This window comes from Hibiscus syriacus, unplaced genomic scaffold (genome assembly GCF_006381635.1).
Source record: "Hibiscus syriacus cultivar Baekdansim isolate YM2019G1 unplaced genomic scaffold, ASM638163v2 tig00013285_pilon, whole genome shotgun sequence".
In the NCBI taxonomy this organism is placed as follows: Eukaryota; Viridiplantae; Streptophyta; class Magnoliopsida; order Malvales; family Malvaceae; genus Hibiscus; species Hibiscus syriacus.
Window position 1 is genome coordinate 1,352,926 of NW_024062299.1, and position 22,281 is coordinate 1,375,206.

Here is a 22,281-nt window from a genome sequence, read left to right on the forward strand (position 1 = left end):
CAAACCCCCGTAGTTTTGGTGGTGAATGAATTGTTGTATTTCTAAAAGTTTCGGGTTCAAACACAAGAAATGTCAAAATACGAGTCTTCAATTTCAAAAGGTTGAGAATTATCTTTAAACATATATTAGTATGTACTTACCCCATTTTAATCATGAAAAAAAAATCATAAAATTATAAATTTGATCCTTAATAATTCAATAAATAACAATAATATTCCTTTTAATTTAAAGGGGTGACTACATAAACATGTAGCCGACAGGAACAAAAGAGGCTCTTTTAGCCCCCACTTCTGCTAACTTCAGCTTCTAATGTCAACAAACAACAACAATACATAGAATTTAATATTAAAAAGTTGAAATTCATGTTGATTTTCGCTGAATTTAGCACTTGTTCCCATTGCTAATCACCTCCAAACTATAATTAACATGTAAAAAAACTTGGATTAATGAGAAAGACAAAGAAAACCTATGGTTATCTTTTTTTTTTCTTTTTTTTTCAAGGGTTGGGTTCCTAATCATTTGCTAGCCCTTCATTGTCATTCCTGCTTTGTAGCAGCTGATCATCTTTGGAGCGGCACTTGCCCCTTTCTCTTTTGTTTTCTTGTAGCTCTCTTTTTAGATAATCTATTACTACTGTAGGAGTTGTTGTACAGCTCCATTTAGCAGGTCTACCTGAAAGTTGCACCAAACGTCGGTGTCCAGAAATCAACTGGGGTCTCAGTGGCAACTGGAAATGTGCTCGACACCGGCACTAAACACAGCCCTCGGCTTCGTAGGTCTTGTTTCGACCCTTCATCTTTCAACTTATCAGTGTTCTGCACGACAAGAGAAAGTTCAATTTGGTCCGAATAAGACAACTTATTTCATTATTAATTGTAATAGTACTAATTGGTGTTTATTAATACCAGTTGTTGTATGGAAGCTGCTGCTTGTTTCATATATGGAGTACTTAATACCTGAAATCGCGTAAAAGAAACATTATTTCGGTCCAAATTTTGAACTTGTTGTATGGAAGTAGGTAGACTGGTAGAGGAACATACATTGACTTGATCATGGAGGAACTTGATGTATTCAATGGCTTCATGTAGAACTGATGCAGTATCAGTCTGCGAAACAACAAAAAACGTACAGATTAACCCAAAGTAAGGATTTCAATTAGGTAGAAGAAAATTCCAAATATTTACCTTTCCGAAAGGTGAAACCAATTGCTGGAGGGCAGTGATTCGGTCCCCTAGCTTCTCTTTCCTAACCTGATCATAAAAAAATACAGTAAATTGATGCACCAGCTTAAAAGTTGGTCAAATTTATGCAGGATGCTACCTTAAAAGTTGGTAATGGCGATGGAGTTTCAAGTCTCGGCCTTTTCGATGGAGCTTCAGTACTACTTCCTTTCTTCATCACTGAACTCGAGTTTTTTCGAACTTCTTCGACATTTGTCTATAAAAACCAATTCCAATGCATGAACAATAAGAATTGTAAGTTTTTATATGCCTCGTCAAATTAATTTTATTAATTTACCTTCGTTGTAGGGCCGGGGCAATTCGGTTTCTCTTCAAACGGCGAGAGCGAAAAGCCGGGTTCAACGTCGTTTACGCATGCTGTAGTCGCGGAGGCGTTCCACAAGGCTGTGTTGTTGGAGAACTGCAAACTACCTGCAGGGTGCTGCTGCTTTGTCAATGCTGGGCTTATGGAAGGAGCATCACCGTAAGTGGCGGTGGAAGGCATATAATTGATTGACTGGTCGTTGAAAAGTGATAGTTGTTGGGGTACTTGTTGTGGATCGGCTTCGAACAAAGTTTGTAACAACATCGACGGCAGTCAGATGAGGCTGAACCTATTGAAAAACAAGCTGATAACCCCTGACAATCTTCACCGGAACTCAACCTTGAACCGGTATCTTCTTGCGGAATCGAATCAAAACACTCGGTTCTCCCATTACTCCGACTGCAAGCAAAGAAGTTAAGAAGATGATGAAACTACAAGGACATGTACTCAACAACTTCAACCACAACAGGTTCATATTTAATCATCACAGAACATCAAATTAATTACTTACAAGGAAGAATGGTTCCAGTCTGATGTTGTGGACGATGAAAGGCCGAATCCCATCATCTGTAAGGTGGAATCAATCAAAATACTGCTGCCACCATTATGATCAGAATCGTTGGACCTTGCCTTCATATCCACCATATCGGGGCCCCATCCGAAGCTTCCGATATCACCAAACAGCGGAGAATTACAACCTGTGAACATGGGTTTCGTCGGATTCCACCATGTTTCTCCACAAATCCCTGCATGAAATTCTTCTGCCATGGCCGGATTTTTTTATTTGTTCTATTTCTTGGCTTGGGTGGGAGCTTGTTGCTTGAGAGTTCAAACGTTATATATATAATGGAATTATTTGTGTGGTAGAGATTGTAATATATATATATGGACAAATGGAAATTACCAGAAGTTGGTTTACATTTCAAGAGATGATTGGACAAATGGGAGAGAAAGCACTTTGAATCGTATTCTTTTCATTATTATCTTAATTAAAGGAAATAAACTTAATTTGTTCCTCCTACTTTTTTTTTCATTTATTTTCTCTATAATGATACAGTGTTGATTAAATTTATCAAATTAAAATTAAGATTAAGTTAAAAGAATTTATAAATAATAAAAATCAAATATGTAATTTGATCAAGTGATATGATCGATAAAATTTATGATTCAATGATCTAAATATAATATACCTCATAGTTAAATGACAAGTGAAGTAGTTTACCTTTTTTAACAAATTAATAGTCTTGTCTTTTGCTTTAATTGTGAATTCACCCTTTCTTTATAAAAGGGTAAAGTACACCAAGGGTCTATAAATTATATAGAAATAATCAACGATCTTTTAAATGTTATAAAATGATCATTAAATGTTATAAATGGTAATATAATAGTCCCTTCCAATATTAAAATAGTAGTAATAAACTTTGTTAAGTTTAAGGATCACTTTATAATACTATAAGTTTAGGAACTATTTTGTAATTTTATGGACTATTTCATAATCATTTAAAAAATTTAATGATTGTTTTATAATATTTAAAAGATTATTAACCAAAAAACTATATAATTCAATGATGTCTAATACAATTTATCCTATTAAAAATAAGAATTTAGTTATTCTATTTTAATTCTTCATAATATTATCTTTGCATATAAAATCATTTTTATTGCTTTAAAGCAACAAAATAGAAGAAGCAAAAGTGGAATTGGTTTAACAACTAAAATGACTCCTAATATATGATCTTTTTCATATTAAGAAGACTTGTAAATTTTTAAAAACACGATAAGTCAACGCCTTAAAGTCAATTCTTTTTTAGTAAAGTGAAATCTTAAAAAAAATCAAATTCATTGTCCACCATGAACCCTAACTCGATTAAGTTATGAGGTAGTTTTTAACGAAACTCGTATGTTTCTTTTCTTTTCTTTTAAAAAAAGTTAGGTATGATCCATGAGATCTAATTTGATTCAAAAAATAATAATTACACTTCTAATATGCTTGACTTTGATACTCCAAAGTCATAATTCATGAATAATCTTGCAACCAATGAATTTTGGTCAATTTCGATACGTATGAGATTTTAAATATACATCCAAATTTTATAATAACTCGTACTTTTATCATTTATTTAATCTTATTATAATTTCCATTTAATATTTTAGTTATTTTTCATTTGAATTAATATTATTCATTCTTTATATAATTTAATGAATTTAAAAAATAAATACTTAAAGGATATAATTTTAGTTTTGATTAATATTAGGTCTTAGGTTCAATTTGAAACAATTTATATTCCTCTCCCTATAAAAAATAAAATATCCAATAATAATTATTAAGTAAAAATTATTTTATAACAATATATAAACTTATAATAAAAATAATTCTTTTTCATAGATTAATATATTTTATATGGATTGCGGCCTAATATTGAGGTAAGATAATATGCGATCAAAGGCCAGAAGAAAATGAGTCAACGTAGGGCCCACGCGGCAATAGCGCGTGCCATGGGACAGGTGGGACCGTGTTTGGCGCTTCCAGAGTCAAAGTACGAGGCAGACGGTCAGCGGGTAAGTAGGAGGTTCTACCTTTATACACCGTAGATGTCTCTTTCTATTGCCTCCTTTGAGTTGGGTTCTTTGCTATTATATAATATATTCATGAATAAAATTTTTTGGAGTTTATTCACATCTAAAATTTTATATATATAAAATTTTGTGTATGATTTGATCATATTATAATGACGTAATAGTGAGGGAATGATGAGGTGTAAGAGATGGCAGGGATAAAGGACAAATATATTTGTATATATTAGTCGAGATGGCATTGCGGCCTAGGTAAAGTAACCCTACGGGAACCACGTTGGGCACCCGGAGGAGGGCACAAAACACGTGTCAAAGTGCCTATAAATAAAGCAAATCAAAGGGGGTAAAAAGCAAAACACGATAGAAATATAAACAAACAGAATAGAGATAAGGACATGAGTTGACCTACAAGAGGTTAAGGGTTTGTGGGAGAGTTGAGTTCCAAAATTTCAAAACCCCAAAAATCAAAAGGGTGCATACTTTTTGTGATTTCAACGTGTGGCAGTGGTTCTTTTGGGTGTTTGGTCTAACCCCAAAGTCGGTGAAAGACGCACCACAACAACAAAAGCCACCCTTCACTTATTGGTAATATTTTACATTATATATATATCTGTGGGGTTAGTCACTTAACAAATTCTTAAAGCATGCTTTCTCGTGTTTTAACATAGTTAGATTAATGTATGATAGTAGTAGTTAAATTATACGCTCTGAGAATAGCTTATGAAATGAGATGACACCTAAAAATTTTGTTGTGTAATAATAATTTGAAACCATTCTAATGCTCATTTGGGGTCCTCTTCGATTCTCTTAAAGATTGATTTAGGACATGGAGTGAAACAAGAGTCACTTCTTGTCACCCATACATGCTCACATGACCCTACAACTGAACATTTTCTTTTTATTGGTCTCATATTTTATTAGGTTTCTGCAAGGTGTTTATGTGCGGATATAGTTCATCTCTTTTCCATCGATATTTTAACCTTTTTTACCATACTTTTTACTGGTTTCATATTTCATTAGGTTTCTGCAAGGTGTTCATGTGTGGAAGTAGTTCATCTCTTTTCCATTGATATTTTAACCTTTTTGTCATATTGTTATTTAATTTTCTTTTTAAATAACATCATTAATAATATATAATCTATTGATTAATTAATTTCGATCAAATTTTACAGAATCGTATAACAAGAGTTAAATTCTCTATTTACAATAACATAATTTAGACTTTAACTTTTACTGAAAATTTTAATGCTTCATCCTTTTATACCAACTGAGATATTATTCAAAATTTGATGTATCAAATGTGTGATAGAGAAGTATGATAACAGAGAATGGACATAATTATAAAGTAAAAGAAACAAAATAAAAATAATAAAAATAAGACACTTTGATTTCCGTAGAAAACTCAAAAAAGAAAAACCACAGATAGAGAAAAGAAGTTTCACTATGTTGAAAAATAAATTACAAGAGGATATGCAACTAAATGTAATTCAGGTTCGTTATATTTTGACTCAAACTATAATTGATAATTAAGTTGGATTTTAGTATAATTCTAGTGGTTGAATATTACTTGGTAATTGAGTTTATTTAATAAAATAAATATTTATTTTAGGCAAGAATTATTGGTGACAAAATATTTGGTTCTATAAATAGAGATTATGTCTTAACATTTAGAATTATGTGAGAGAGAATTATGTTGGAGATACGCAATCCTTTTTGGGATCTCAATAACTTTTGGAGTTTATGTTCCAGAGGAATATTGAGAGTTTTTGGGATACATCGGGTTTTGAGATACATGTGATATCATGCACGTGTGTTCTTCGTGTTCTCTACGTTTATAGTGAATTATTGTTCATATCGCCTGTAGAGGTAGATAAGATCTAATTACGTTAAATCTCATCTCACGTGCATGTCTTATTGTTCATATCTATTTATACAAATAAGAATCTAAATAAAAATGAAACTTATATAAAAATAAATATATTCAAACTAACTTTTTTTTACTATTAATCAACTTCATTCTAAACTTTTCATTTTTTTTCTCACATATACCTATTTTATTTAATGAGTAAATTACAAGATTATTCATTTTCATTTTAGTTTTGTATATTTTTCCTCACTAAATTCAAAAATATAATATTTAATCACTTTCATTTCTATTTAATTAAGATGTTGTTACTTTTATTTAATTTCTCACTAACAATAATCAAAATTTCAGTGACTAAACATTTAAAAGTCGATAAGGTAAATGACGACATCTTAATTAAATAAAAATGAACATGACTATATTTTAACGAAATAAAAATGAAAGTGATTAAATATTATAATTTTCGAATTCAATGAAAAAAATTATAGAAAACTTAAACGAAATTGACCAACCATATAGTTTACCCTTATTAATATTTTATATTATAAACTCTTGGAATCAAATCATACTAGTCTAATAAATTCTGATTGAATTTAATTTGAAGTCCCATTTTAAATTTATAATTCCCTTAAAATAAAGAGAATGTGAATAAGTTTTCCAATTATACAAAGACCCCATCATATTTTTTTAACAAATGGTAGTGTTCACACATCTTTACTTGTTTGAGTGGGGTGGGGGGAAGGGCTTAACTTTTGACATTCTCTGAATTTATGAAACTTTATGAAAGCCCCCACAACTTGGCATCATGATCATCATTACATTTGAGAGAAACAATTGGCAGATGGGTCAATTTCAATCTAATTCATCAAATGGAGTTTGAGGGATGTGTTGGACCTACTCATACTCATTCTTTCTTGTACTCTAATAATTATTCCTACACAAAGAATTCCATTGCCCCATGCTTTCTCGTTTGTCTCATCTAACTTGGCCGGTTCACATTTTCAATTAATTATTACCCTACTCGCTACCTAGTCAAATTTCACTCTACTTCTACTACACTTTGTCTATGTTGACGGTGTGAGATTAGAGTCAATTAACAACAGCAAAAACAGGATTAAAAAACCAGATTAAGTCCTTTCAATTAAGGGTCAACATATGGCTTTCCTCCAAAAACAACCTTCCAAATGACTCTCAAAGGAGAAGGTTAAACTGTTCCCTGTAAGATTAGGTGCATCATATATATGGTCAAATTATAACTTTGGTCCTATTATACTCAAATTTAAGATTTAGTCCTTCTATTAATTAGGGTAAACTACACCCGTAACCGCTTAATTATGGGAATTCTAATTTGATCACTGTTATTTTAATGTTATCAATCAAATCACTTAACTATTTATGATTAGAGGAAAAATAAGTTGAAGAAGAATTGTGTTAAGAGGAATCAAATCTAAGCCCTTAAAGGGAAGATTGGGCGCACCTTAAACATTAGGTGAAATCATACATTTATGGTATAAATTGCAATATCATATATACATAATGTTGTAGTCTACATCACAAATGTATAGGCCGCACCCAATCCCTCCTCCAAGTCCCAGGTTTTCCCCCTCAACGCCATTCTTATTCTTAAATGTGTAATTATGTCAATTTCCTTAACTGTAATGTCAATTCATCAGTCAAATATTAATGACAGGTTGTTTGGTTGACATCATTTAAATAAATCATATGAATAGTTAATATTTATTTAAAATAACTAATGATATTATAAAATAAAGTGATTGAATTACTTTAAATTAAAGTATAGGAATTAAATCCCAAATCTGAACATAGAAGAGGGACACAAACCGTGAATTGACCATATGTATACTCATTGGATGTATTAACAAAAGTCAGATAGTATTGTAATAACCTATAAGACAATCTCTAGACAAATTATGAACTAATTCACTTCAGTTAGCCTAAGCCAAACTAACGACAAACAATCAAGATATATTTAATGATACAAGGGTCTGGATTCCCATTTTTTTGTTTATGTAAAATAAATCTTTGAATATTCGATGGATTGATGATGTATAATTATTAAGTTAATATCTGATTTATTACTGATATATATAACTATATATTGTTAATGTATCAATGAGGAATTAAACGCATTTGGTCAAATGATTTATACTTAATTAATTCAACTTTGTGAGACTACTACGTTGTTGTCATTGACGGATCTAGTAGTTAGGCCCTTTGTTGATTTGTTTCAACAGTGTGTTTGTTATGATGTAAATGAACCTAATCCTTGGTAAGCAAAGATATACAGTACTAGTACTAATATTTGTCAATGCAAATTGCAGATTAAGTATTCCTAGTTTAGATTTTATTCTCTTATAAAGATTGGTTGAGTTGGTTTTTAATATTATTTCCTTTTTCTTTTGTCTAGTTAGTGATTAAGTGGCATTGACATTCCTAATATCTATGTTTAAATCCAACTTTCTCTAATTATGAAAAAGTTTAGGGTAAATTATCGAGACGATTTTATTTCGACCATTAAACTAGAAATTTTATTTATTAGATTACTAAACTCTTAAAATGTTTTTAATCAAGTTATCGATTAGTAATAGTTCGATAATCAAAATAAAAATAATAATAAGATGATGATTAGCAATATCGATATTATAATATACTATTAATACAAGGTCAAGGATATCGATACTCTTGTATTAGGATCAATATCTTTACTATAAAATGGTGAAAGTCATGCTTAATGGTTATTGTATCCTTGTTTGATTCTTGCTAAGATTGCTAAATGTATTAATCAATTTTGATTAGACTTGAAATCGTCTTACCATCTAAATGTGAAATCTAGGGTTGTTCAAATTTTCGAATTAATTCGGTTAACCGACCGAACCGAATTAGTTCGGTTAATTCGGTCGGCTACCGAATTAGTTCGGTCGGTTAACGGTTGAGAAAATTTTTAGAATTCGGTTAACGGTTAATTCGGTTCGAAATCGGTTAATTAACCGAATTAACCGAAATTAAATTTTAAATGTTAAATATATTATATATAACATATGGACTCGGTCCAAACCATTTAAAACTCAATTAATAATTTAAGATCTAATAATTTTTAAACCTAAATAAATATTAATTAATTAAAAAATTATATAAATTTTTTATTTTATAATTATATATTATTTAAATTAATTGTAAACTATTTTTTAATTAAAAAAATATTATATTTATTATATATAACATATGGGCTCAGCCCAAACCATTTAAAACCCAATTAATAATTTAAGATCCAATAACTTTTAAACCTAAATCAATATTAATTAATTAAAAAAATTATAAAATTTTTATTTTATAATTATATATTATTTAAATTAATTAGAAACTGTTTTTTTTAATTAAAAAATATTTAATTCGGTTCGGTTAATATTTTCGAAAAAAAGTTCGGTTCGGTTAAAGGTTAAAGAAAAAAAAAAGTTCGATTAATTCGATTCGGTCGGCCACCGAATTAACCGAATGAACAACCCTAGTGAAATCTATGCTCGATTAAGTTTTCAAATTAGATAGAGGATGTTACATAAATAAAGTATATTTTTGTCCTTTTTTAAATCAAGTTAGTTGGTTAATCGATTACACTAACTTAATTTGATAGATTGATAGAAAATAAATAATCATCATAAATTTAATTTAGAATAATTGTATCGTTGGTACGTGAGTCTTATACTTTGTCCATAAACCACAAAATATCATATCATTAATGACAAATAAAATTTAACGAAAAACTTATAAGTAAATATTGGGAAAACTTAACATTTTTTCATTTAAACCTATAAATATATAAATATTGATTTAAAGTGGAAAAAGTACTTGAAAAAGTTTCACGGGGATGATCTTCGTTTTTCTTATGATTTTCTCTACGATCATCCTACAAAGTTCTGCGTGGAGAGGTTGTGAAATCCCAAGATATTTGTGGAAGCCAAATAACCAATCACCGTCGAGATTACGAATGAGACCTCTAACCATACAAAGGGAGTTACGAGGATGGACTGTTTCATCAGAGTTAATCGTGATCCATGTAGTGGGGGCTGGCTGCCATCTCACTTCGTTGGGTTGGTTTGGCAGCGAGTGGCGCATACGAGAGGGAGTAGATATGCCATAATGAGTAGTCCACGTCTCACCTAGACTAGTGATTACGTTGATGGAGGGAGCGAGGTTGGAGAAAATCGTTGAATTGCGTCGCTTCCAAAACTGCTAAAGAAGAAAAGAAAGCATGAGTTTCCAAGGTATTGAAGTACCTACAAGGAGGGTGTTGGAGCCGAGATTTAGAGGTATCCATTCTTGTAGGGGAAGGTTGAAGAAGTCTGCGATTTCTTGGTATTGAGAAAAAGTGCATCGAAGATCAGTTTTTTTGAATGGTCAAATACGATTATAGGATAATATCTATTGAAGAAATTTTTTTTAACTATTAATAATACATATTTTACGGATATAATTACTCGAACTCAGGATTTTATGGGAAAATAACACTCCATTTAACTACTAAAATCATTTAATGAATTCTAATAAAGTATTATTTAAATTAAAATAAAGCAAAATTATAGCGTATGACATTGAAGAGGACAAGGAGGAGGCGATGAGAGCGCTTTAAAATTCCATATTCTGCATTTTCATGGATTGGTCCTTTGGAATACTTTTATGTGGGGTATTGATAAAATTAAGCCTATAATGCGTCCAATACATGTAAAGTGATTAATGAATTTGGAGATGCAATAGATTCTTCAAGCAATGTTAGAGGTTTGAATCCTGACGTTTACGAACGGAGTAGACTGGATTGAGAGAGTCGTCTTTATCTCTTCAGTACCTGAGCCAGATTAGTCAATTTAAATCGAATATCGATAAAAAAAAAACTCTGAATTGACATTTTTTTATGAAGTTGTGAGTTTAATACTTATTAAAGTTTCCTTTTCTATTTCCACTCTTCTAGATAGAAATTGTCTTAAAAAATACATTGGGGGAGGATAAAGTTGTAACTCCTGTGTCATTTATTTGATATTGCTAATTGGTATATATGTATTGTGTTTGTATATATTCAAATCAATCAATATTTATAAAAGATATATATATATTTATAAATTTTAATAAATTAATATTTATACTATAGATTTTTTTATATAAATTAATATATCAATTTAGAATATTAACGTTTTATGATATTATATATAAAACAGTAAAGTGTTTTATACAGAACAAATGGTTAAAAAATAATTAAGAATGTGTCACCAATTGAATATTATAATTCCAAACGATAATGTATATTAGAGTCAATAATTGACTGAAAATAGCATCAATACTTAACTTCCTAATTTTTATAACCTAATCAGCCTCCAAATATATATAGATAAATCAGTTAACGGTATGCCAATAAATTATGCACTCCTTCAAGACCCTTTTTCATTTCCAATCATAGACTTGGCTCGATTACTATTAATTGTATAATCACACTCAAAACCCTCAAACAAAAACTCAGCTTCTCCTTCTATCACTTTCATCCAAACCTCTCTTAGTACAATGTCTACGAAAATCGGTTTCGTATTCATGGCTCTTTTACTTCTTCTTCCTTTGACAGCCACCACCCCGATACAGGATCTCCTTCGGAGTCGAGGCCTGCCTGCCGGTATTTTCCCGGACAATGTTAAGTCGTATCAACTCGACCGTGACGGTCGACTTGAAGTGCGGTTGGAAAGTTCGTGCATGGCGGAGTTCGATGGGAGAGTGTACTTTGATCGTGTGGTGAGAGCCAACCTTAGTTACGGAGGGCTGGTGGGGCTCGAAGGACTGACTCAGGAAGAGTTGTTTTTGTGGTTGCCGGTTAAATGCATCATTGTTAATGATCCTTCTCCTGGGATTATCTTGTTTGACATTGGTGTTGCTCATAAGCAACTCTCTATTTCTCTCTTTGAAGTTCCTCCTTCGTGCATGCCTCAAGGTAATCATCTCTCTATTCCTTATATTTTCGGTACATAACCTCCGGTAGGTACGGTTAAATTCGGAATCCAGCCACATCCGACTCCTAAACAGAATCAGTAAACAAAACAACGTAAATGCACTTTTTCGCTACACTTTCTGAAAGCCATTACAATTCACTTTAATTTTGTATTGTTTCTCATTAACATAGATGAATTATTGATTATTTTCTTTAAATTATTTCCCATAATTTTGTGAAATTAAGTGTCTTCAATGCTATTAAATGCAGAAATTATGGCAGAGAAGTTGGGTAGGAAGGAGAAATTTGATTTCCAGAAGTGAAGATTTCATTGCTTAAAAAAGAGATTTTGTTTCCTTGTTCTCTTACGAAATAGGATTTCTAGAGGTCATGTTTGTAAATATAATGTAAAAATAAGGAAAGCAGCAATCAAGTGACAAAATCTCTACTAGACCCTACATTTTGAAATTGTATCTTCTTCTTTTCTTCTCAATTGCATAGAACTATGTTCTAGCTAGTTCTGTAAATCTTTGGTTTCTTTAATAAACTTTTTTTAATAAAAAATATTATCACATTAATTAAAATTAGAATTAAGGAATGATTTTATTTTCTTAGCTCAAAGTTTATTGATTAATTTAAAATCTTAGATGATTGTTCGGCCACCACTTGTGCAAGTAGCCTATGCTTGTTCCATCTAATTTTGGGCTTCATAGTGGACAAGTTTAGCAGATAACCCTATGAATAAGTTGGATCTCAGTTTGGGGTTGTCTTATTTTACTTATCACCTGCCCTTATATGCAAATTTATCTCTATACATATAGTTAAATAAAGCCAATAACATAGATAAGGGGCAAATAGAATTGGTTAGTTCTATTAAAATTATAATAAAATTTTATAGTTTTAAGCGTAAACTAAATATATAATTAGGACATTTCCTATAACCATTGACACAAGAAACTAGCCATTTGAGATCATACAAGGAAAATGTTCAGAGCTCATTCAAAAAATTCGAATAAAATATAGGTACGAAAAGATCTGACTATATCGACAAATTAACCACAGTAGGAGATCAAACTATTAAAAGATCACTGACAATCACAAATCGGAGTTGAACGTCGTCAGAAAACTATCTTTGGATGCAAACAAAGCATCCAAATCCAATATAAGTGTCAAAAGCAGAGAATACCAATAGGATAATAAATAAGTGTTATATTGATCAGTCGAAGTGAAATCAAATTCAACCAAAAAAAATTAAACAAAGAGAACGATATAACAACTGATAAAAAAGCCCACAAATGTACCAAAAAACATAGAAAATATGTCATAAAGACATAATTATTAAAAAGCAAACAAACAAGGAGAAAATAAAATTATTATATAAGAAAGTAAATTAAAATAAGAAATGTGGGCGGTCGACGACCAACACTAAAACTAGTGTTGTCACCGACTAATAAAGATGAAAAATGTCAAGCGACGCAAATTTGAAAAGGAAACTAGGGCAAGCGTTGTTAGGGTTTTACAAAATTGGATTAGAGACAACTTTTATCAATAGTGATTAATGACGATGATGATAAACGTTAACATTAGCATTTTCTTAGTAAAATCAGCATGATCGATGCTTCGATTTTGAGTTTGGATATAGTTAAAGATATACACATCATTTTATATTAGAGAGTACAAATTTAAAAAATTATATTAAACTAATCATTTGAGATTATACAAGAAAAATGTTAAAAGCTCATACAAAAAATTCAAATAAAATATAGCTACGAAAAGATATGACTATATCGACAAATTAACCAGAGTGAGAGATCAAACTATTAAAAGATCACTGACAATCACAAATCGGAGTTGAACATCGTGAGAAAACTATCTTTGGATGCAAACAAAGTATCCAAATCCAATATGAGTGTCAAAAGCAAGGAAGACCAATAAGATAATAAATAAGCGTTACATTGATCAGTCGAAGTGACATCAAACTCAACCATAAAAAATTAAACAAAGAGAACGATCAAACAACTGATGACGATGATAAACGTTAACAGTAGCATTTTCTTAGTAAAATCAGCATGATCGATGCTTTGATTTTGAGTTTGGATATAGTTAAAGATATATGCATGATTTTATATTAGAGAGTATAAATTTAAGAAATTATATTAAAAACATAAAAGACGTAAAATTACAAAATTTTATAAAATACGAAATTATATCCTCAATAAGAAATATAAAAAATATATTTAAACTATACGAAGATTTAAAATTCTTTTCATGGTTGATTAGAGAATTCATGCGTGAAAAACATATGATGCCGTGTTTCTTTCCTCTATTTGTGATGGAATATTTATCGTCCACAATCATTCCCTATTTAACTCACTAGTCTTTGGTCTGTATTGTCATCCAAGCAATGATGGAGTGTTGAGGACACGAAACGTGTTATAAAATGTTTCAAAAGAATTACATTTTTTTTTTTAAAATTATTTATTTTGATTTAGATATAAATATTTATTATTAAACATATAAAAGAAAAATTAAAAGATAATTTCACACATATAAAATTTGACCTCAAAGTTTAAATCAAATATTTATTTTTATTTGAAAATTTTGAATTTTAAAATCTAATCAACTGAGTGCTCCAAATTTATATTCAATTCTCAACATTTATATAATTTGTGAGAAATTCCTACTGTTCTCTCTTCTGCTCCTCTATCTCAATCGCATCAGTCACGCTCTATCCTTGAAATTTCGGCAAAAACAAATGCCCAACTATGTACTAGTACACAAATTTGGCTGTTTGCGTAAAACACATGGGAATTATATATGTAGGGTTCAACAAATGTCACCCACTACTTTGCAACGAACGCGTGTCTCAAGATTACCTTCAGCCATAAAATTAAATTATGGAGGCATCGTAGCGTGAATTGCGTCTGTAACATAAAAATAAAATTACTTTTAAAAAATAAAACACGTTGTAATATCTGTAACACCCGCAATCGCTATCGTAATACCACAACCACAACTATGATCACTATCGCAATTTAGTACTTCAGTATCCATTTGATTGACATTAGGTTGCTGAAAAATGTTGTCATAAAAGAGAGTACATCAAACAATCGACAGAAGCGACTGTTCAATCCGTATCCATTTGTCGTTTCTGTTATAAATGGAAAACACCTGCTTTAAAGTTTAAAGGTGAAGAGGGAGATTGACGGAAGAAGAAATATTAGACACCACATAACGTTCCGTTAAAGAGCCGTTTAATTTCTTAAATATCTTTGAGAAAATGTACACTATTTTTTTTAACTTGAACTAAAAGTTTTAGTGTGTATCGTCTTCCAATTATTATCTGTTGTTTAAAAAAGTTGGCGACAGTGCTGTCCATATCTTTTTTTCCCCTTAAAAAGAAATGACAGAGTCCACGAAAGACATTATTTTACTAATATCTAACTTAAAAATAACCTAAAATAACATTATACCACTATATACATTTGTCCACGTAGATGTGTACCATTAAGTTTTGTAAAATTTAAGGTTCAAAAAAAAAAAAATTTGGGTGCACACGTTAGATGTTGGTTTGAAACAAGACAATGATATTATCAAGGAATTCTGGAGGTGATTATTTTAGAATACAATACTTTATCAGGCATGCGTACAGAACAGCTGATTGATCATATAGTAGTTCAAGAACATAATTAACTTTCATCATATAGAACAACCGGAGAAACTCATCACGTTGTACTCATGAAATCCTCTAATTTTGGAACTGTTGATTTTTGTTTAAATTTTTGTTGGGAAAAGAGTTTTCATGGGTACACTTTGATAGAGTAGGGACTTAATGTACTCGTCCAAGCTCGGAAGGCGTTGCTTTTCGTCGTAACTATACATCAACGGAACCATCCTTGCAATATTCAAGGAAGCCTTGCAGAAAGTCATGGAAAACGATTCCCGGGAAAGGCATTCTTGGTTGAGGGCTTTCCATGCATCCGAAATCATATCGATAACATGTTGCCTCGCGCTTTCGATCTCGATGTCTTGGTGTTCTTTCATGTAGCAATCGACGTAGGATCCGTCGTGTCCGTTTTGGTTCTCATCCTACAATCGATAATATAGTAAGATTTATATTTGATGCACGGGCAGTGAATCACATAACTTTACGTTAAAGAATGTATACTTTAGCACTTCCTAAATCATCCCAGAGTCGAAGGATTGCTGCAGTGGTGGAGATGATGGATGGATTGTTGTCGATTATCTCGACATTTTGATCAGTCGAGCCGAGCCCAAGGAGGAAGAAGATGTGAACCAAAACTATATGTACACCGGAGCTAATGATTCCATTCTCCAAATACTCCCTAGCCTTTGGGAACTTCCCTGAACCAAACCATCTTGCTTCTACCAAAAATGCTCTGAACAAAGTTTTCCACTGCAATAATCAACACACATCAGTTCCTGTTCACCAACGAATCGAACATCAATGATTATAAAAAAAGACGTACCGCCTTCCTTAATGAGTCGATAGGGTTGCGACCATATTCCTCGTGCACCTTTTGGCTAATTTCATTGGTGATATCATCAAGAGCTTTGAAGCATAGTTTCATGTAATCCGGCAGCCCATCACTTGCTCCACAATCCCACCTGCATTAATTAATCTTATCCTTTACTTCTTCCGTTTTAGGAAAACTATTACACTTTCATTTTTGAATCAAATATTCTTCTGTTTTTTGTTCTAAGTATGAATAAATATCTTATGAATATCTGGATTTGAATGAACTCGTGAGACACACTTGAAGAATCTAACTTGTGATGGAGCACGGAAAAGGAAAAGGAAAAGGAAGAGATATTTATTTGATAATGGGTGGTCCACATTGTATTACCTCTCCACAGCTTGCACGAAGAGAGTGAGTTCATCAAGTGTCCCATAAACATCAAAAACATCATCTATTACATAGATTAAAGAAATGGCCTTTGTGAGATCAATCCTTTGTTCAGACAAAGTTGGATCAGTGAGGCAAGTGATGGACCAAATGTACCATTTCATTGGTTGGTCCCTTGCAAACCCCAATTCCTTTGCTAAACCCAGCTGCTTCCACCAACTAAACACATGAAAGAAAAGGAGTGAGTTTGGGATTCTTTTGTGTAATTTAAATCTTTGATGAATTGTGAATCTTACTCGGAAACGTGAGCTATTTCTCTCTGATGCAAGGACTGAACTAGATTGAAATCCATTTTGGCTACATCTTGGAGGATGTTTAACCATCCATTTGTGGCTTGTAAATCACTGGTTAGCAAGTTTCTGGCTTTCAATCTCGGCAGGCTTTTATGAATAGGTTGGTCCAGTGTATTAGAAATATGGCCCCCCTTTGAATCTTGCCATTTACTCAGGTTCTTGAAACTAAATTCTCTTGCTTCATCAAGAACATCTTCTCCTTCAATTTCAAGTTGTGAAGCTTCGTACAATTCGATCAATCCCTTGATGTCCATGCAGAGTTCATGTCTGAAACTTCCTTCCTTGTCTTTGAACCTGTTGAACACTCCTGTCTTATAGCAAAACCATTTCCATTATCAGTCCATTAAATAAAAACAGGAAGAAAAAAAATGGTCCAATTTTCACACCTGCAGGGAGAAAGTAGCCTCCTTGTCTGAGCAATCGAAACCGAAGGGAAACCTCGTGAAGGTCGCAGTTATGAACATAGTTATCGCCTGATAGCATATACTGCCTTTGCAGAACTTGTTCAATCTCATGCTGGAAATGGTGGTCGATTCCTAGTCGTTGGATAGCATCGGTCATGGCCAGACCTTGTAATGGGTCTTCACTAACCTCTCCAAATATACGCTTGAACGTCTCCAATTTGTTTGCATGCTCAACCCTAAACTCATCCTGCTGTCCAAACTATTGTTAATGTCGCGTCATCACCGTAACAATAATAATAAGAAGAAATATGAAAAAAAAAACGAACTCACAGTGATAATGGGATGTCCATATGTGCGGTCGAAGTATTGTGAGGGTGTAGGGGCCAAACTGTGATCTGGAACAACGATGCATCTAGGTATCCTAGGCGACGATGAAGGAGGGACAACGCTGGAATTGTGGATAATTCGTGGGGTTTTGTTCATGATAATGGGAGAATTCGGGGGCGAGAAAGAAAGTGTTGAAACTAAAGCCATTGGAACAACGTTGGATTGTTGCTAATTTGTGAGGTTTTGTTCATGCTAAATGAAAAGGCAAAGGCCTGTACTTATATAAGATTATCTGATGAACTATAAACATGATATAAACGTGCAGGACTTGTATTTCGGAAGCTACTTTTATATACGTGAAATTAGATAATCGTTTAGGTTTAAGTTGGATCATATTAGATTAAATCAAATTAGATACGAATTATGTCAAGTCAATTTAATAGTTTAACTCACATCAGGTCGAAATTGAGTCAAATCAGTTAATGTCATTTTCAAATTGATTTGAAATTAGATTTAATACGAGTTCAGTTCTAATTAATTTTAATTTAAAATGATATTAGTTCAGGTGAGAACAATTAGGGTCCAAATTAATTATATATCAAGTTGGGATGGACTTCAGGTCAAATCTCATTCAGATTGAGTCACATCATTGACAGATATATTCAGGTTTAATCTTACAACTTCAGGTCAAATCATTTTTGGATTAATTATTTTCTGCCTTTCATGAACGTCGAATTGTTCTTTGCAATTGTATAAGATTTGGAGTAAATTAAAAAACGAAATAATTATGAGTAATTTTGATAAAAAAAATATATTTTTAAGGATTAGGTTGAACAAATATAAAATTATAAACTGAAATTTAAATAAATTAAACAACATGAATGAATGAGGGATCAATTGAAAGATGTGTCAAAAAAATATACAGGAGGCAGGCACAGGGGCACAAACATGGAGTAGAGGATTTTTGTTCATAATTAATTTATTAAGGAAAATTATATGTGAACATGTAGATTCAATTGTTCTTGATTTGTGGGTATACTACAAACAATTATCGTTAATGATTTCACAATTCAATGATCAAAATAATTTTTTTCTTAACAATAATGAGTTTAATAAAAAAAATTAAGTTCGATGATAAAAATAAAATCACCTTACAAATTTAGTGATTACCATTGTAGTTTACCCTAAGTTTTCTTATATATAAATCATAATTTTTATCAATGTATTTATCTATTTAACTAATTAGATCAAACTATTCCTTTCATTCAAAATAACCATTTAAATAAAAAAAATTACCACCTTTGTTTAAAAGAAATATTACCATTTAATTTTAAAATATATTTTTATATAATTCAATTGTTTTCACCTTGCTTATGGGTTTACCACTTTCTCCTAATGTATAAAAAGTTTTTTTTTTTTTTGGGAAGGAAGAAGTACTATGGATTTCAAATATTTTTTGGCAACAGACAGTATTGACCCACAAAGCACTCTATTATTATTAAAACAACTCATATGCCAAGTCAAAGCACAATAAATAGATTTTTATTTTATTTTGAAGATTTGAAATTTATTATTTTAAAATATTTAAATTATTTTTTAATGAGTATTTATTATGAAATTAGACAAGATAAGAATATAAAATTATAAATTAAATAAAAGAAATAAAATGAACACACATATTTTATATAAAAAAAAATCTAGATGAAAAAAGTACAGACAAACCATTATAATTTAGATAAACTTAAAGTTTATACAAATACAAATTGACTTAAAAGTCTTTATATCCATCACATGTCTTATGTTTTTTTTCTTTATATAATTCATAACAATAATGTGTCAATTAAATAAGTGGTTGATGCTGTCACGCTCGGTAAGTGTTGATGAGTAGGGTAAACGATGATCACTATTAAATTAAATTATAAAACTTTAAATCATAAAATACTAAATATATAATTAAAATTAGTTAAAAATCTAAATGTAATTTAATTAAAATATAATATTTATAAAACATTAGTTTTTAGGGTAAACTATATCATTGATCACCTAGCTATTTACCCTTTTTACTTTAACCACCGATTTTTTAATTTTGTCAATCGAGTCACCTAACTATTTAAATATTGTCAATCAAGCCACATGTCATTAAATATTAACGGAGAAGATGATGTGACAATAAATAAAATTTGTATAATTATACATTTAGTCCTCATTACTTACGCATTCTATTAATTTGGTCCTAACTTTTATTTGATTCAATAAATTTAATCTTCATTTTGATGGTGACATGTGTCACTGTGTGTTGTCTAGCGTACAAAACATAATTTATATAATTTATAATATAGTTAATGGTAATAAATGACCTTATAAAGACTCAAACATGAAATAACTAAATAGTATGAAAATATAAAATATATATAAACAAATATTATAATTGATTAATAAATGAATATGTTTTATTTATATTTTAAATCACATTTAATGAAAAAATAAAATAAAAGTGAATTTATTATGTTATAATTGAAATGTATCATTTTACATATTTTAAAATAATAAATTATCTTCATTATTCTAATTTTATTGAACTGAAATGTATCATATCTTATATTTTAAAATATTATAACGTCAATTGGATTCTAATCTTATTTAACAACTAAAATAGACTAATTCAATAAAATCAAGTTTCCTCTACAAATATATAATTCTTACTCTAACAGGGATATAAACAAGTCAACGCATAAGTTAAAATGCTTGTTACGATAAGTCTTCAATTATAAGGGAAATTCTAAGTTAACGAAGCTCTTCGTTGTATTTCAATTATTATATATTAAAATCATTTTTATTTTTCATTAAAATGATTTAAATTATAAATAAAATACATTCACATATTAATCAGTTATAATATTTGAGTATATATATCATATTATCGTATTATTCAACTATTCCATGTTGGAGTTCTTATTAGGTCTTTTTCCATTTTTTATTGCCATTAACTATATATATTATGTCGTGATAGGTTTGTTATTTGAATGGTGCAGCCCAATGGTTAGGGCGTTTTTGCTTCCTCTCCTCAATTGGTGACATATGACATCTTTTGATTGGATAAAAAATTTATTAAATTTAAAAAATATTAAGAAAAAACATCAAATCACATAATTTACACATTTCACCATCTAATTAATTAAAAATTCGGATCACATTAATAATGTGTAAGTAATGAGGACTAAATGTGTAATTATAAAAATTTTATTAACTGCCACATCATCTCATCCGTTAATATTTAACGGCATGTGGCTTGATTGACAAGATTTAAATAGTTAGGTGACTCGATTGATAAAATTGAAAAATTGATGGTTAAAGTAAAAAAAGGTAAATAGTTAGGTGGTCAATGGATAGTTTATCCTAAAAACTAATTTTTATAAATATTTTGTTTTAATTAAATTACATTTAGATTTTTAACTAATTTATAATTATACATTTAGTACTTTATGATTTAAAGATTTTATAATTTAACTTAATGGTACTCATCGTATACCGTACTCGTCAACGCTCGTCGAACGTCGTAGAATTTTTCTAAATAAATACTTAATCAGTCACTAAAGTTATTTTATTTAATTGATTCTGTTTAAATTATTATTTTTTAAATTTTATGAAAGTTGTTAAAATTTAAAAGTGCAATATATATATATATATATATATAAATGTAAGAGATCAAAAATGGATTTAGTAATTTAAAAACAGAATTAAAAAAATTAATATTCTTTTTTTAAATAAAATGAGTATGAAAATTTCTTTTATTTCCCCTAATATATTGAATTATATTTAATAATTTATCTAAAACAATAAGTATGCACCTACGGGAGTAAGTACATCCGCCTTTGTAAGGGATGGTTGCTTTCTTTAAAATTTTCAAATTTTCTTATCTCTTAAAATTTTATTTTCATTCGCTTTAAACTTTTATGAAATTATTTTTTTTAAAATTTTGTAAGTTATTTGTTTTAGTATAAAATTATGTGTGCAACCACATGTTTGCATGTAAAAGAAGGAAGGAGGTGTTCTTGATGTGCGGTTCCCAGAAGTTTACGACACCAATGCCGTCTTCAAATTATCTGTGAACCGATTCATGTATTTGTACCTTTTGCCTTTTGGATAAGTCCTTGGGTTTAGGGTCAATTGCACAATATTTGTTGCAAGGGATTCACCATTTTTTTGGTAAAGGTTGATACTAAGATTTTTGGAACATTCCCCAACATAGGATAGCCGACAAGATAGATTGTGATTAATACTAAAAATATGTCTCTAATTACTATTATTAATAACTAATTAGATTGTAATCTGGTCGTAGTTCTTGTATTACAGATTCAAAAATATT

At 30.4% G+C, this 22,281-nt stretch overlaps 2 protein-coding genes and 1 pseudogene across 4 annotated transcripts; 1 reads left to right on the forward strand and 2 right to left on the reverse strand.

Annotated features, from left to right (window-relative positions):
* Positions 1–666: 666 nt before the first annotated feature.
* LOC120206073 lies at positions 667–2,385 on the reverse strand (annotated as a pseudogene).
* A 9,146-nt stretch (positions 2,386–11,531) lies between these two features.
* Positions 11,532–12,286, forward strand: LOC120205891. The gene is made up of 2 exons (XM_039205660.1): positions 11,532–11,966; positions 12,234–12,286. Exons 1-2 carry the CDS (start codon positions 11,549–11,551, stop codon positions 12,284–12,286), a joined length of 471 nt encoding a protein of 156 aa, XP_039061591.1. The 5' UTR covers positions 11,532–11,548.
* Positions 12,287–15,572: 3,286 nt separating this feature from the next.
* LOC120206077 ((3S,6E)-nerolidol synthase 1-like) lies at positions 15,573–18,155 on the reverse strand. Of its 3 annotated transcripts, none has more exons than XM_039205826.1 (7): positions 17,919–18,155; positions 17,571–17,835; positions 17,128–17,491; positions 16,832–17,050; positions 16,454–16,592; positions 16,132–16,380; positions 15,573–16,052 (listed from the first exon to the last, which is right to left on the reverse strand). In XM_039205826.1, exons 1-7 carry the CDS (start codon positions 18,120–18,122, stop codon positions 15,738–15,740), a joined length of 1,755 nt encoding a protein of 584 aa, XP_039061757.1. In that variant the 5' UTR covers positions 18,123–18,155; the 3' UTR covers positions 15,573–15,737. The 3 variants fall into 3 exon arrangements, with proteins under 3 accessions (XP_039061757.1, XP_039061755.1, XP_039061754.1); XM_039205824.1 differs by having other exon boundaries at positions 17,571–17,838; XM_039205823.1 differs by having other exon boundaries at positions 17,571–17,847.
* Positions 18,156–22,281: the final 4,126 nt, after the last annotated feature.

What these genes read in the sequence shown, in the direction of transcription:
- LOC120205891 (XM_039205660.1), top strand. Translation starts at nt 11,549, where the DNA reads ATGTCTACGAAAATCGGTTTCGTATTCATGGCTCTTTTACTTCTTCTT. An exon ending in TCCTTCGTGCATGCCTCAAG is followed by an intron (nt 11,967 to 12,233) that starts GTAATCATCTCT and finishes TATTAAATGCAG; the next exon opens with AAATTATGGCAGAGAAGTTG.
- LOC120206077 (XM_039205823.1), bottom strand. Translation starts at nt 18,122, where the DNA reads ATGGCTTTAGTTTCAACACTTTCTTTCTCGCCCCCGAATTCTCCCATT. An exon ending in ATGGACATCCCATTATCACT is followed by an intron (nt 17,848 to 17,918) that starts GTGAGTTCGTTT and finishes CATTAACAATAG; the next exon opens with TTTGGACAGCAGGATGAGTT. An exon ending in GAAATAGCTCACGTTTCCGA is followed by an intron (nt 17,051 to 17,127) that starts GTAAGATTCACA and finishes TCATGTGTTTAG; the next exon opens with TTGGTGGAAGCAGCTGGGTT.